At 38.6% G+C, this 15,157-nt stretch overlaps 1 protein-coding gene across 4 annotated transcripts in view; it reads right to left on the minus strand.

Annotated features, from left to right (window-relative positions):
• CKAP5 (cytoskeleton associated protein 5) overlaps positions 1–15,157 on the minus strand; it is a 72,706-nt gene that overhangs the window by 27,843 nt on the left and 29,706 nt on the right. For all 4 annotated transcript variants that reach the window (XM_087921446.1, XM_087921444.1, XM_087921447.1 and 1 more), the window contains exons 13-21: positions 14,600–14,782; positions 12,341–12,454; positions 9,385–9,495; positions 8,614–8,706; positions 7,464–7,649; positions 7,264–7,358; positions 6,389–6,446; positions 6,183–6,308; positions 5,243–5,379 (exon numbers count right to left, since the gene is read on the minus strand). In XM_087921446.1, coding sequence (XP_087777572.1) covers positions 5,243–5,379; positions 6,183–6,308; positions 6,389–6,446; positions 7,264–7,358; positions 7,464–7,649; positions 8,614–8,706; positions 9,385–9,495; positions 12,341–12,454; positions 14,600–14,782 — 1,103 coding nt within the window. The remainder of the gene's footprint in view (positions 1–5,242; positions 5,380–6,182; positions 6,309–6,388; positions 6,447–7,263; positions 7,359–7,463; positions 7,650–8,613; positions 8,707–9,384; positions 9,496–12,340; positions 12,455–14,599; positions 14,783–15,157) is intronic.

Below are 15,157 nucleotides of genomic sequence, written 5' to 3' on the forward strand. Positions count from 1 at the left end.
TTAATTGTATTTTCTTTTACTGTGTTTCTCAAACAATACGGCCCCCCACAATAGGAAGGCCCAGCACTGTTTCATAGGCATGTGGTAAAATTAAACCCCGCCCCCAAAATTGAGCCTATTTAAAGCATGCGTTCCCCGCCATTTCTCACATCACAACACGAGGTGAAGAGAAATGGAGGGGAAGGTCAGGGGGGAGGAACTTGCCGTTAGGAGTGCCCCACGGGTAACCTTGGCTAGAGCACCCCGCAGGCAGCCACGCCTCACCACGAGGCCGCTCCTAATGGCCAATTGAAGGTGACTCTGCCCTCGGGGCGCTTCTATTGGGCGATAGAAGCAGCCTGGTTGCGAGGTGAGTCTGTGCATGGGGTGCTGCGAGGTGGGGGTGCGCATGGGGGGAAATTAAGTCACCCCTCAAAAAGACGGCCTAGCTGTTTTTTCGGGGCTCAAAAAAAAAAAAAAAATAAGGCCCAGCCTTATTTTATGAGAAACACAGTATATATATTGTAAGATGCTTACACTTATGTTTATGATGGGAAGGGCAATGGTGGGGGCATATAAATCTATTAAATAAACTAAATATTATTTTATATTGTATCATTTTATATTCAGATTATATTTCATTATTTTACCATCTAGTACTCCTGCTTTGTCTCCCACCCGCAAGTCCTGAGCTGCTTCGCTGGATTGTATGGCTTAAGAAACCTTAAATTTATATGCTAAGCAATGCCAATACAGGTAGTCCTTGACTTACAATCACAACTGAGCCCAACATTTCTGTTGCTAAGTGAATTTGCCCCATTTTACGAACTGTCTTGTCATAATTAAGGGAATCATTGCAGTTGTTAAATTAGTCAAACTACAGTTAAGTGAATTTGGCTTCCCCATTGACTCTGCTTGTTAAAAGGTCACAAAAGGGGATAATATGACCCCGGAATACTGCAACTGTCATAACTATGAGTCAATTGCCAAGCATCTGAATTTTGATTACATGGCCATGCAGATACTGCAACGGTCATAAGTGTGAAAAATGGTCATAAGACACTTTTTTTCAATGCCATCGTTAACTTTGAACACTCACTAAATGAACTGTTGTTAGTTGAGGCCTACCTGTAGATAGACTGACTCAAAAGAAATCAAAGAAAGATGGAACGAAGAAACTGAAATATTATGTCAAATGCAAGATACCATCAAAAATATTTCCTACTTATTATATCAATACTCTGTTCAATTCCAAGTTGGGAGATTATAGGAACGGATGAAATATCCACAGAAGTATGGCAAGCAACAGAAGAAGAATCAATAATGATTCTATCCAAACTATTCAAGAAAATCTGGACAATGGTACATTGGCCAACAGACTGAAAGAAAAGAAGCCACATTCCAATGACCAAAAAATGAGATTTAATTGAATGAGCGAATTATCATACAATATGGTTCATTTCACATGCAAAATAGCACTTGGGGTCACTCAACACAGATTATAAGCCCTCCATGAAAAAAGAAGCACTCAGATGTTTAAAGCTGGCTTTAGAAAGGACTGAGGAACATGCCATTATTGAGTATACACTCTGGATAATTAAGAAAGTCCAAAAATACTGGAAAAGAAGTGAGCAAGTGCTTCACCGATTGTGGAATGTCTCAGAAAAATGGGTTTCCCAGAACATATCATTATCCTCATGAGAAGCCTATACATAAGTCAGGAAGCCACCGTATAGGTAAAGGTGAAACAGATTTGACTCCAAGTTGGAAAAAGTGTCTTCTCTACTTATTTATTCAATCCATATGTTGAATATATATTATTAAAGCTTGAATGGAAGAAAATGAGCATGGTTTTAAATGGAAGAAACAACAATAACGTGTTGATGACCCTACCTTGGCAACTGAAAATGCAAAGGTTCTGCAAGCTCTTGTAATAACAGTAAAGAGCATAGTGAAAAATGGAACTAAAATTTAAAGACCAAACTGGGAATAGATAGAGCCAGCTTTAGAATTGGCGATGGTAGTAAAGGAACAAGCAGTCAACTAATATCCTGATTACCATTTGGTGAAGCAACCACCAAGGCTCGAATAATCCTGCTTCAGACATGTAATGCAAAGACCTAGATCTTTGAAGAAGACTTCAAGGCTAGGAAAGGTGAAAGCAAAGAGGAAGCCAAGCAGCAAGATGGGATGGACTCATTGGTGATGAACACACCGTTGGAAGACCTATAAAATACCATCTTGGGAACAAGTTATCATGGAGAAAGTCTACCCAGGTAGCCGCTAGGAGTCAATAATGACTTAATAGCACACAATCAGTCAATCAATCAATCAACCAACCAATCAATTCCTGCTTTGGTTTTCAATAAAAAAACAGCATAAAACCAAAGATTATATTTGTCTGTGAAACATGGCTCAATGCATCTCTCCCCGACTCCATTACCACAGTAAGAGACTATCATGTTTACCAATCAGATCGTGAAATTCGTAGAGGAGGTGGTGTTGCTATCTTCTACAAAAAGTCCTTACATCTAAAAAATATCCAAGTTACCCAGGAGCTTGCTCTTCCTGAGACCATTATCTGTGAACTATCCTTAAATATCACAATTCGATTCTTACTATGTTACAGAGCACCTGATTATGACAGTGAACATGTAAACAAGCTAAATACACTACTAACATGGGCAGCATCCTGCCCATACCCTTTTATCTTTCTTGGTGATTTCAATCTGCCTCATATTGACTGGACCCTAAACGAATGTACAACTGAACCCATACATGCAACCTTCTACAATGCTGTTACAAATCTGGGACTGGAACAGCTAGTATCCAACAACACTAGACTAAACAACTGCCTCGATCTCATCTTCTGCAATAGTTTGAATTTAATTTACGGAATACAAACTAAAGAACCCTTTTCCAGCAGTGACCACAATATGATTGACTTTTGTCTCAACATACGTCCACACAAAAACCACCACAATGATGTGATCCCCAATTATAATTTCAAAAAAGGCAACTATGATCTTATAAACAACGATCTCTCATCCCTTGATTGGCAATCTCTATTCACTGGATGCAATACTGTTGAAGACCATTACAACATATTTTTACTTGAAGGCAAAAGAGTCATCAAACTATATGTACCAACAACTACTCCCAAAACAAAACAAAAAAACAGATTGCCCATAACAATAAGGAAACTTCAATCCAAAAAGAGATCACTCTGGCGGAAAAACAAATCTGGTCACGTTGCCAATTTCAAAAGCCGATACAAAAATTTATGCCACCAGATAAAGACCGAATGCACCAATTATCACATTAAACAAGAGGAAAACCTTCTAAGCACCAATTCCACCAATGCTTTTTACAATTTTGTAAACAACAAACTAAAAGATTCAAGGTCCATCCCACCCCTGATAGGACCTAATGGTAAAGACTGCAGCGACGACACCATTAAAGCCAACATCTTTAACACATTTTTTTGGCTCAGTATTTGTAAACAGCAATGGATCATGCCCAGCATTTCCTAGCCGAACCACAGATAACTACAGTGATCTAATACATATCGATTTTACAGAAGACAATGTTGAAAAAGCACTACTCAATCTAAAACCATCCCTATCTATTGGACCGGATGGAATATGTGCCTATCTCTTAAAAAAGTTATCCACTGCCATAGCCAAACCTCTAAGCATAATCTTTGAAAAATCTTTCAGGACCAGTTCCTTGCCTAACCTATGGTCACAAGCCACAGTCATCCCCATCTTCAAAAAGGGAGACCCTTGCCTAGTTGAAAATTACAGACCAATCTCCTTATGCTGCGTCACCTGTAAAGTCATGGAATCAATTATTAACCAATCCATCATCCTCCACTTAGAGACAAACAACCTACTCTCCAATAAACAATTTGGTTTCAGAAAAAAACTATCCTGTAATCTGCAACTCTTACACTGCAAAAACATATGGACTACACAACTTGATCAGGGCAAAACAATAGATGCAATCTACATAGACTTCTGTAAAGCCTTTGATTCAGTGGTACATGACAAACTACTACTAAAAATAAAATCCTATGGTATCTCTGGACAACTGCATAACTGGATAGAAGCATTCCTGTCAAACAGACAACAAATGGTCAAAATTGGGAGTGTCCTATCAAATTCTGTACCTGTCAATAGTGGTGTCCCCAAGGCAGTGTTCTAGGACCAACTCTCTTCATACTCTACATAAATGACCTCTGTGATCATATTAAGAGCAACTGCGTTCTTTTCGCTGATGATGTAAAGCTGTTCAATACCACAGACAATACTGCTACCCTTCAAGAAGATCTTGACTGTGTATCAGAATGGTCAAACAAATGGCAACTTCAAATCTCAACAAATAAATGCTCTGTCTTACATATTGGCAAAAAAAATCCAAAAATAAAATACAAGCTGAATAGTCAAGATCTTGTTGATGATCCAAGCTCTGTAAAGGACCTTGGAATACTCACCTCTAATGATCTAAGTGCTAGTGCCCACTGCAACTACATAGCCAAAAAGGCATTAAGAGTTGTTAACCTAATCTTACGTAGCTTTTTCTCTGGTAATATCACACTACTAACTAGAGCATACAAAACATTTGCTAGACCAATACTCGAATACAGCTCATCAGTCTGGAACCCACATTACGTATCTGATATTAGCACAATTGAGAAAGTCCAGAAATATTTCACAGGAAGAGTTCTCCACTCCTCTACTCGTTGTAGAATACCTTATGCCACCAGACTTGAAATTCTAGAACTAGAAAACCTTGAATTACGCCGTCTTCGGTCTGATTTAAGCATGGTATATAAAATCATACATTGCAATGTCCTACCTGTCAATGAATACTTCAGCTTCAACCATAACAACACAAGAACACACAACAGATACAAACTCAAGGTTAACCACACCAAGCTTGACTGCAGGAAATACGACTTTAGCAACAGAGTGGTCAATGTCTGGAATACTCTACCCGACTCTGTAGTTTCTTCCCCAAACCCCAAAAACTTTAACCTTAGACTGTCTACTATTGACCTCACCCCTTTCCTAAGAGGTCTGTAGGGGGCGTGCATAAGCGCACCAACGTGCCTACCGTCCCTGTCCTATTGTTTCTTTTATTTTTCTTATATGTACTCATTTCATGTATTCATAATTATGTATACACTTTTACTTATCTCGTAAACAATTGACAAATAAATAAAATAAAATAAATAAATAAAATAAAAAAGTATAAAAACCTGATGTCAGATCTAGGCAAGAGGTCCACGACATCATTCCCTGAATCCTCCTGTTCTTCTCCTTCCTCTCCATCATCACTGCCAATATTGTGCCTTGTACTGCCTCGAGTTGCAGCAGGTGGTGTTTGTCCTTGCACCTGAAATGCATATACTTACCAAATTACTTTGCATTATTTTGATAGGGAGTATTTGACATGTTAATTCACAAGACTGTACAACGTTGTGTGGTGCTAATTAAAAATCATGCAAGTAATGCTCAAAATGGAAGGATCAGACAAGATACAGGTAGTCCTCGACTTAAACCATAATTGAGCCCAAAATTTAGGTTGCTAAGTGAGAAATTTGTTAAGTGAGTTTTGCCCCATTCTACAATCTTTTTTGCCATTTTTGTTAAGTGAATCAAGTTTGTTTGTTAAGTTTGTTAAATTAGTAACACGGTTGTTAAGTAAATCTGGCTTCCCCATTGACTTTGCTTGTCAGTAGGTCAAAAAAGCTGATCACATGATCCCAGGACACTACAATGGTCGTAAGTCTGAACTAGTTACCAAGCATCTGAATTCTGATCAGGTGACCATGGGGATGCTGCAATGGTCCTATGTGTGTAAAATGATTATAAGTCATTTTTTCCAGTGCTGTTATAACATCGAATGGTCGCTAAATGAAATGTCGTAACTCAATGACACTGTCATCATCAATCAAAAGTGATTTTTACAGTACAGTAGTCTTGAATTAATACTCCTATTAATAAAAGTTTGACAAACATTTCCATCCGAAACACTAGAACTCATCTTCAGTCAGTCATCAGCCAATACGATCTTCCAAGACTGCCTTAGCAGATTGCTCATTTACTTCACTGTATTATTAGCAATAGTAAGATACTGGAATCAGTCGAAATGATCATCCAAACAATAAATGTTTCAGCGTTTCAAGGAAAACTTACTTTTTCAAATTCTGCATCTATTTGGGAAAGAAGAGCAGGTTTCTCATCCTCAAAGAACATTCGTAAAGGGGGACCAACATACAGAAACATGACGCCTAGTAAGGTTATAGCGGATGTCCTCACAGCCTATTAAACAGGAAATTGAAATATTTAAGCTCAATATTCAGACAGTGAAATTTAAGTTGAAGGAAGAAAAAAATACTTACAGGATTTGTAGCTCCAAGAGCTGTTCTAACATTGCTGATGAATGCCTTCACATTCAATCTGAGGGAGAAGACAACAAATATTAGCCAAAAGTAGGATAAAATTATATAGAACGATGAAAAATATGACAACCTCTTACTCATTCTTAACCACTTTGTCAAAAGGTTATGGAATTTAAATGTGAGATAATAGTATTGGCTATGATGGAACTGTTTCTCAAAAGAACACGATACATTTTACATGTCAGAAAAAGCATTTTTAAAAGAAATGACACCTGAATATTTTGCATCCAGCTCTGCATGTTTTTCTAGTATTTCCAGGGATCATGGGAAAAGAAGGAAATTTGTCTCACATCATGCAAGTGGACACAATAATATTTTATTCCTCTTTTTAAAAATCTGTTGGGAATTTCTGTGAAGTGGGTTTGGACTTTTAAGGTATGCAAAGTATATTCAAAACAATAAAAGCATTTTATATTCCTTTTTTAAAATCTCTATTGGGATCCAGCAATTTGTTGTCAGACTTCAGCAATCCAGAAGCCATGGCAATGGAGTCTGGGGGCTACAATACACCAATAGATTTCTAAATTCTAACTACATTGTATACAAACAAAAAAGAAACTACATGGCAGGCAAAAAAAAAGAGTACCAGACTGTACAAAACTAGTACAATAGTGAGAACAAGCTTGGTTCACACATGTGTATAACTCCTGTAACAAACACATGAATACATTCATCTCATTCAAAAATGTACTAATAATGTGAATTAGTATGGTTTCTACTTACATTATCTGTGTGCTAAGACCTCTTTTTATGTCAGTTATTTAGCAAACAGCATGTATATGTAAGCAGCATGCTGCTCTAATTTTGAGACTTACCCAGTAAACCCAAACTCTTTAATGGCATTTGAGAGCCAATTTAAAGTTTCTGATTGGTTTTTTGGATTCTTCTGGGAAAACGCCATGGACATAACCTAGAATGAAAACAGCCTATTTGCAACTGGTATAAATGAGCAATAGTTCTTGTGATAGTAAGTTTTCTTTCAGCATGTTATATCTATGAAAAACAATATATGCACCTGCTCAGCAGTCCAAGGCAGCTGACAGGCTTCTGCTATTGCTGTTAATGCTTCTTTGGCATTGCTCCCACATTTCACATCACCAATCTTATCCACAAGGCCATCCAGGACAATTTGTGCAGATGTTTTGGAAAAGGTCCCCTTTTGAGCAACCAAAGCAACGATATGAAGTTTTATCTGCATCACCTGCAAACAAGAAGAGGAGCCATTGATATTTTCAAGCCAATGATCAGCTGCACAGTAAGACTTGAGACCTACATTTCATCAAATACGACTCGTGTGTCTAGGGCAGACAAAACTTCCGGGAACAAAAATGTTTTTTAAAACTGTATGCCCTAGAATCAGATATATTCATTATTACTTTATTATGCATACATTTAAAATACATACATTGTGACTTTTCCCTTGAAAAATACAAGCTCAGAGAATACCTTTATAGCTGTGTGGAATCACAGGCTGAAGGAAAGGAGGCCCTTCTAGGGGGAGTAAAGAAACATCCCAGCTTAGGGTTGGTTGGGGGAGGAAACATCTGAGGTCAAACTCGTAGGCCTATATCTGCTGTTTCCCAAGGGAAGGCAGACAGCCTGGTGAGATTCTTGTAATACAGGTGATCAACAATAGAATTATCTACTTGGCCCAACTCATGAGTTGTTCTGGTTGCTTGTGCCTCACAAGCTATTATTGAAATGAGGATCCCCAAAAGCCTAGGGCCCAAAAAGTTCTAAATGCCGTTTTAATTAGACTTTAGAAGTTTTTCACATGCAGGCTGGCTAAATATAGATACTATAAATATTGACATAATTCTTAGCATCTTTCTTAAAGTATATATTTGAATGCTTTATCTTAATTGTATTATTCTTGTTTAACAGGGTTCCAAATACCCATATTTTAATTCAGCCTTAATGAACTGTGTAATGCTACCAGAAATGTATCACATATCAATAAAGAAATCAAATAATATAATGAACAATATTATTATGTTGGATGCAAATAAGAAATATAGATCAAGGTTCTTGCATAAAGTTTTCAAACACAAATGGTCAAGCCTACCCATAAGGAATTCCAAGCTCAAGTCTAAGGTAACTTTTTAAATAAAGTTCATTAGTTATTAATTCAACGATAATAGAACTAAACATTAACATTGTTCTACCTGAAAGTTAGTCTCCTTCCATCCAGGTTTCTTCGCCAACATTCTTACTAGAGCCTGGCAAGGCATTTCAGTTTTATTCATCAGCTCAACTGCCTTAAAGATTAAGAACAGTGTTAAACTCTAAGAAAGGCAGGAATATAAATACTGCCAAACTGCATTCTATAAACCTATATTCATTTGGATACATTTCATGTTTAGCATGCATAAAAACCATAGTTCTTAATAAGATTATTTCTTGTCCCTTCAATTGAAAATTTTGTAAAGAAATTACTTGCAGTTTTTGCAGTCTTCAAACCCAAAGCTGGATAAAGTAGATTAACAATGATCTAGATCTGGGTCTGAAGATTGTAAATATTGTAAACATAAATTTAACCCACACTATATACGGATTCTTCTTCTTCTTCTTTTTTTTTACAAATATTTACAATCAAGCTTCATTTTTGGAAACTTTATTCTGATTTTCTGACAAGAAATGTAAAAGTGATTGGATGTTTGAACCAGTTCTTATTTTTCGACAGTAAGAATTAACTATTGTTGGATGCCTCCTTGTGTGAAACTGACCAGTGCAGATTTTACAAAAATTAAGTCTTTAATGTATTTTAAAGAAGAACCAGATCTGGTCTATCAAACTTGCAGTACTCAGAATAATCTGAAAAGTCACAAAATACAGCCTGACACTAAAGGCTTCTGTGAAATGCCAAAATAATTTACTATGGAACAAACAGATATTTATAGGGTTGAGACAGTTTTAGAAGAACTTGTCATTATTACCTTTTGAAATTCTTCCATGCAAGCCAGCCTTTCCTTCCAATTGCCACTATCTAACTGCTGTAAGCAAACTTCTGGAAGCACAGCTGAAGCCTTCTCCTCACACATCTCTATCTATTAGCAAAGAAAAATATTGCACACCTGTTAATAGCCTACTGGTACATTTCAAATTAGCCTTCATTGGGCTATTAGGCATTTTGACTTATATCAGGTTTGCTATAGCACGGCAACCTGGATTCAAAGGAAACATGTTACTTCAGAGCACATAGACATGTGCATGTAGCGCCTAACAGTAATTTTTAGACCCAAGGTATCTTTTCCTGTTTATGTGATTAGCCTCTTGAGTGAAGGGGCAGCCGTACCAAATGGGCATGTGTACACACACCACTTTATTTAGAAATGGACTTCATTCTACAGCACTCTTGGCATGCTCCTCAGAGCGGAGATTCAAGGATTCTGTTGAACTGCTATACAGTACGTACCAGTTTCTCCATTACAAATATAAAGAAGACCAATAATTTGACATTTACATTAGGCAAATGTCTAAATGCTAATCGTGTTTTAGAAATACTGTATTTCAGAAGTTGAATCACAACTGGCAAATGGGCCGGTCATTCTCTGCCAACAAGAGATGTGCAAAATGATTTAGTCATGAACCTTTCTGTGCATAGATCAGCCAATTTGCTGCAGCCCATTCTGTTACTGAAGCATGTGTGTTTCGGGTGCGCTAGTAAACTCATGGACAAAGTGGGATTTTTTTGTTTTGTTTTGCATACTGAGAGAAATGTGGTTACCTCAGGCTGAAAGGATTTGGAAAGTGGGAATAGAGCATGAAAAAACAAAGGACAGTAGTCATAATGGCTCAAAAGATGCTCAAAAAATTGGGTCAGGATAGGCTGTGGGTATATACTGCTTAGAAAACAGCTATAGGGAGAAGGGAGTGCACAGGCAGTGCATACCAGCCTTATTGGCCCCGATAAAATCATTTAGAATCTTGGACTTTGCATCATCCAAAACTCACAATATGTTCCATGTTTCGTATCTGCTGAACCATGACCAGTCTGAAACATTATGGCAGAACTCTCAGGGTGCAGTGTTTTGTTCAAGGTTCAAAACATAACATTTTCCAGTTTGTTCACATTCCTACTATCAAGTCAATATAAATCATTTTGAGTTCCTGAAAGAAAACATGCCCCCTAAGTTTATCAGCACGCTCACAAGATTTGTAGAGTAAACAAAATCTAATGTAACATAAAATACTAGAGAAATAAAACTGTTCCAAATGAAACACTGAATCTCGTGCACGTGTAACTGAATCACAACTACACTGCTCAAAAAATAAAGGGAACACTTAAACAACACAATGTAACTCCAAGTCAGTCACACTTCTGTGAAATCAAACTGTCTACTTAGGTAGCAACAATGATTGACAAGCGATTTCACATGCTGTTGTGCAAATGGAATAGACAACAGGTGGAAAGCATAGGCAGTTAGCAAGACATCCCCAATAAAGGAGTGGTTCTGCAGGTGATGACCACAGACCACTTCTCAGTTCCTATGTTTTCTGGCTGATGGTTTGGTCACTTTTGAATGCTGGCAGTGCTTTCACTCTAGTGGTAGCATGAGACGGTGTCTACAACCCACACAAGTGGCTCAGGGAGTGCAGCTCATCCAGGATGGCACATCAATGCGAGCTGTGGCAAGAAGGTTTGCTGTGTCTGTCAGCGTAGTGTCCAGAGCATGGAGGTGCTACCAGGAGACAGGCCAGTACATCAGGAGACATGGAGGAGGCCGTAGGAGGGCAACAACCCAGCATCAGGACCGCTACCTCCGCCTTTGTGCAAGGAGGGACAGGAGGAGCACTGCCAGAGTCCTGCAAAATGACCTCCAGCAGGCCACAAATGTGCATGTGGCTGCTCAAACGGTCAGAAACAGACTCCATGAGGGTGGTATGAGGGCCCAATGTCCACAGGTGGGGGTTGTGCTTACAGCCCAACACCGTGCAAGATGTTTGGCATTTGCCAGAGAACACCAAGATTGGCAAATTCGCCACTGGTGCCCTGTGCTCTTCACAGATGGAAGCAGGTTCATACTGAGCACATGTGACAGACGTGACGGGGTCTGGAGACACCGTGGAGAATGTTCTGCTGCCTGCAACATCCTCCAGCATGACCAGTTTGGCAGTGGGTCAGTAATGGTGTGGGGTGGCATTTCTTTAGGGGGCCGCACAGCCCTCCATGTGCTCGCCCGAGGTAGCCTGACTGCCATTAGGTACCGAGATGAGATCCTAAGACCCCTTGTGAGGCCATATGGTAGTGCAGTTGGCTCTGGGTTCCTCCTAATGTACGACAATGCTAGACCTTATGTGGCTGGAGTGTGTCAGCAGTTCCTGCAACACGAAGGCATTGATGCTATGGACTGGCCCGCCCGTTCCCCAGACCTGAATCCAATTGAGCACATCTGAGACATCATGTCTCATTCATTCCACCAACGCCACACTGCACCACAGACTGTCCAGGCGTTGGGGGATGCTTTAGCCCAGGTGTGGGAGAAGATCCCTCAGACCATCCGCCACCTCATCAGGAGCATGGGCAGTTGTAGGGAGGTCATACAAGCACGTGGAGGCCACACACGCTACAGAGCCTCATTTTGACTTGTTTTAAGGAGATTACATCAAAGTTGGATCAGCCTGTTGTGTTTTTTTCCACTTGAATTTTGAGTGTAACTCCAAATCCAGACCTCCATGGGTTGCTCAATTTGATTTCCATTGATAATTTTTGTGTGATTTTGTTGTCAGCACATTCAACTATGTAATGAACGAAGTATTCAATAAGAATATTTCGTTCATTCAGATCTAGGATGTCTTATTTTTGTGTTCCCTTTATTTTTTTGAGCAGTGTATTTTGAGTAAGATCATCGTTATTTTTTGAAATATAGAATTTGCACAGAATTCACTTACTGAGAGTTCTGGCTCAAATATCTCTTTTACTTCAGTTCCTTTTTTGGCTTTTGTTCCAGTAGTTCCTACGCCTCCAGCTGAAGTTGGCTTCCCTTTCTTCACTGGACCACCAGCCTATGTATACAAAAAAGAGAGGGAAAAACTTTTGAAATAAGCACATATTCAACAGATGTTGGAAACGGATAATTAAATGAAAAGGGAATAAAACATCACAAGTGAATTCAGAAAAAAGATTGAGGTGAGGGTGGGGAAGAGACTGCATATATATATATATATATATATATATATATATATGTTTTCTGGGTTCTCTGGTATTTATATGTAGATCTTTGGTTGTTCGGTTTCCCGCGTAAGATTTGAAGTATCTAGCACGTTTCGATGAGTCTCATTCATCATCTTCAGGCTTCTGTCTCCAGCTCTGTGCTTCTCAGAGTAATGGAGATTGCAGCTGCTTCCTCCTTTAACTGCCAGTGGGGGTGGAACTTGATTGGGTGGGGCTTGGCTGTGTTCTGATTGGGTGGGGTGTGTTCTCATTGGTAGGGGTTTGGCTGTCTGATTGGTTGGGGGTTAGCCGTGTTCTGGACCCACACTGGACCCACACCCATAGAGCCACACAAGATGCCACCACCACACTTCCATGTAGAAAACAGACTCCCACCCATTCAGAAAATGAGAAACGACATGGACCAGAAGCTGCACTGCAGCTGCATCACTACCACTTCAAACCCTCTGAGCCATACATGAAGCAAACCAACACCCACTATGAAGATGCATACCACGAACTAGAAGCCAAACAGCAAGATCACAACTCTCTAGCTCAAATCCCCAGCAACTAAAACTAACCTGAGCACAACCAAGCCCCTCCTGAACAGAACACGCCTCCAACCAATCAGAACACGGCTAACCCCCAACCAATCAGAACACAGCCAAACCCCTACCAATGAGAACACACCCCACCCAATCAGAACACAGCCAAGCCCCCACCCAATCAAGTTCCACCCCACTGGCAGTTAAAGGAGGAAGCAGCTGCAATCTCCATTACTCTGAGAAGCACAGAGCTGGAGACAGAAGCCTGAAGATGATGAATGAGACTTCATCAAACGTTGCCTAGATACTTCAAATCTTACGCGGGAGAAAACCCGAACAACCAAAGATCTACATATATATATATATATATATATATATATATATATATATATATATATATATATATATATATATATATATATGTTCAACAATTCTTCCTTCCTCCTCAGACTTCTTAAGTCATAGTCACTTACCCTGACTTTTAGGAGAATCTTTTCAAGGGATAGGAAGTGGAAGGTCACTATATGACAGCCTTCTGTTGGTATTATAGAATCTAGGTATTCTCGACAACACTGTCTTCTAAAGATGGGTTTAATGTAGATAATAGCACATTTTGTAGCTTTGGCACTAATGAACAATGTTGGATTTTACTACTTGCTATCTTAGACTCGTAACTTTCTAAAAACATATTAACTACAGAAAAAACTGAATTTTTTTTTCCAACACTTACTAATTACAGAAAAAGTAAATGTTGGAAAAAAACATACTATTCAACTGGATTGTTTTTGAATCAGTCTTCAAAAAGTATTTGAAAATTTCAGTCAAATCAAAAACATGGTGAAAAGATCATTATTGGTTTGAATCCTAGCAATGGCAACAGCAAAGAAAAAAAATCAAATAACATTCAATAGAAACTTGTGAAACTAACAGATGACTAAACAAGAGCATCTAAAATGGAGTCTTCCTACAATTTTTAATGCAGAGACCCTTCTACATACCCCAATAGTCACCTAAGCAAAAGGACTTGTTGTGGTATCCAAAATGGGAAACTTACTTTAAGAAAATTGTCTGTCTCACCTGTTTGTTATTTTTAAAATATTAACTACTATTCCAGAATTTTGCTGTTTTCTTTGGGAACATTTCCATCTAATTAAACTTTACTTTACCGAATTTTCTATTCACGTACATGTGTGCATGAGCCTGTTAATCACAATGTTCATTTTGTAATGTTTCATGGGAAGAAAAGATGTACATACTGGATGCAAAAGTTAAACATAGCAATCCTGACATTACATCTGTCTGCTTAAACATTGGGCTTTTTCAGAACATCTATGTAGCTCATAAACAAATGCAATACATTATTTTGTCACTTCTGAAAATGCAATTCGTTTGTATTCATTTAAATATATGCAAATTTGATCTGCCACATTTCAGAGTGTTTGGTTTTCATACCTTAGCAGTGGGAGCCTTTTTTGGTGGCCCAGATTTAGCTGAGTTATCTTTCGTATCTTTGTCTCCTGCAGCGCCAGAAAGAACTGGAGTCTTGCCAGGAACAGCTTTGTTTTCTTTTCTATCAGCTCCTCCACTGACTTTACCTCCACCAACCAACTCAATATTTTCAGCACACTCTTTAATCTAGTAGGCAAAATGAGATTAACATAAAAGGATTAAAATCTAGCAGTTGCTCTTGACAAGTGTCATAAATTATTGCTACAAAAATTACAGTTCTTGAACTATATTGTCCCTGAATTATTTGGATTTTTCTGTTTCTGGTATAGATGCAGTACAATTGCAATGTAAAGAAGCTCTTTTCAATTCTGACTTTTATCATATTTACACAAAATTTAAATCGTTTTATACTCTGAAGGCTGGACAAGTAGAAAAGTTTTAATCTGCAACAACTGCCTGCTCTCTTCCCTTGCCAATGGCCTGAATGTCTCAGGCCCCAGGAGAGCCCAGCACATTCTTCGGAGGAAAGGAAAAAGAACAAAACCACCAAAGGGAGCAACC

Source organism: Pseudonaja textilis, chromosome 1, assembly GCF_049901715.1.
Source record: "Pseudonaja textilis isolate UNSWEBS1 chromosome 1, rPseTex1.2, whole genome shotgun sequence".
Classification (NCBI taxonomy): Eukaryota; Metazoa; Chordata; class Lepidosauria; order Squamata; family Elapidae; genus Pseudonaja; species Pseudonaja textilis.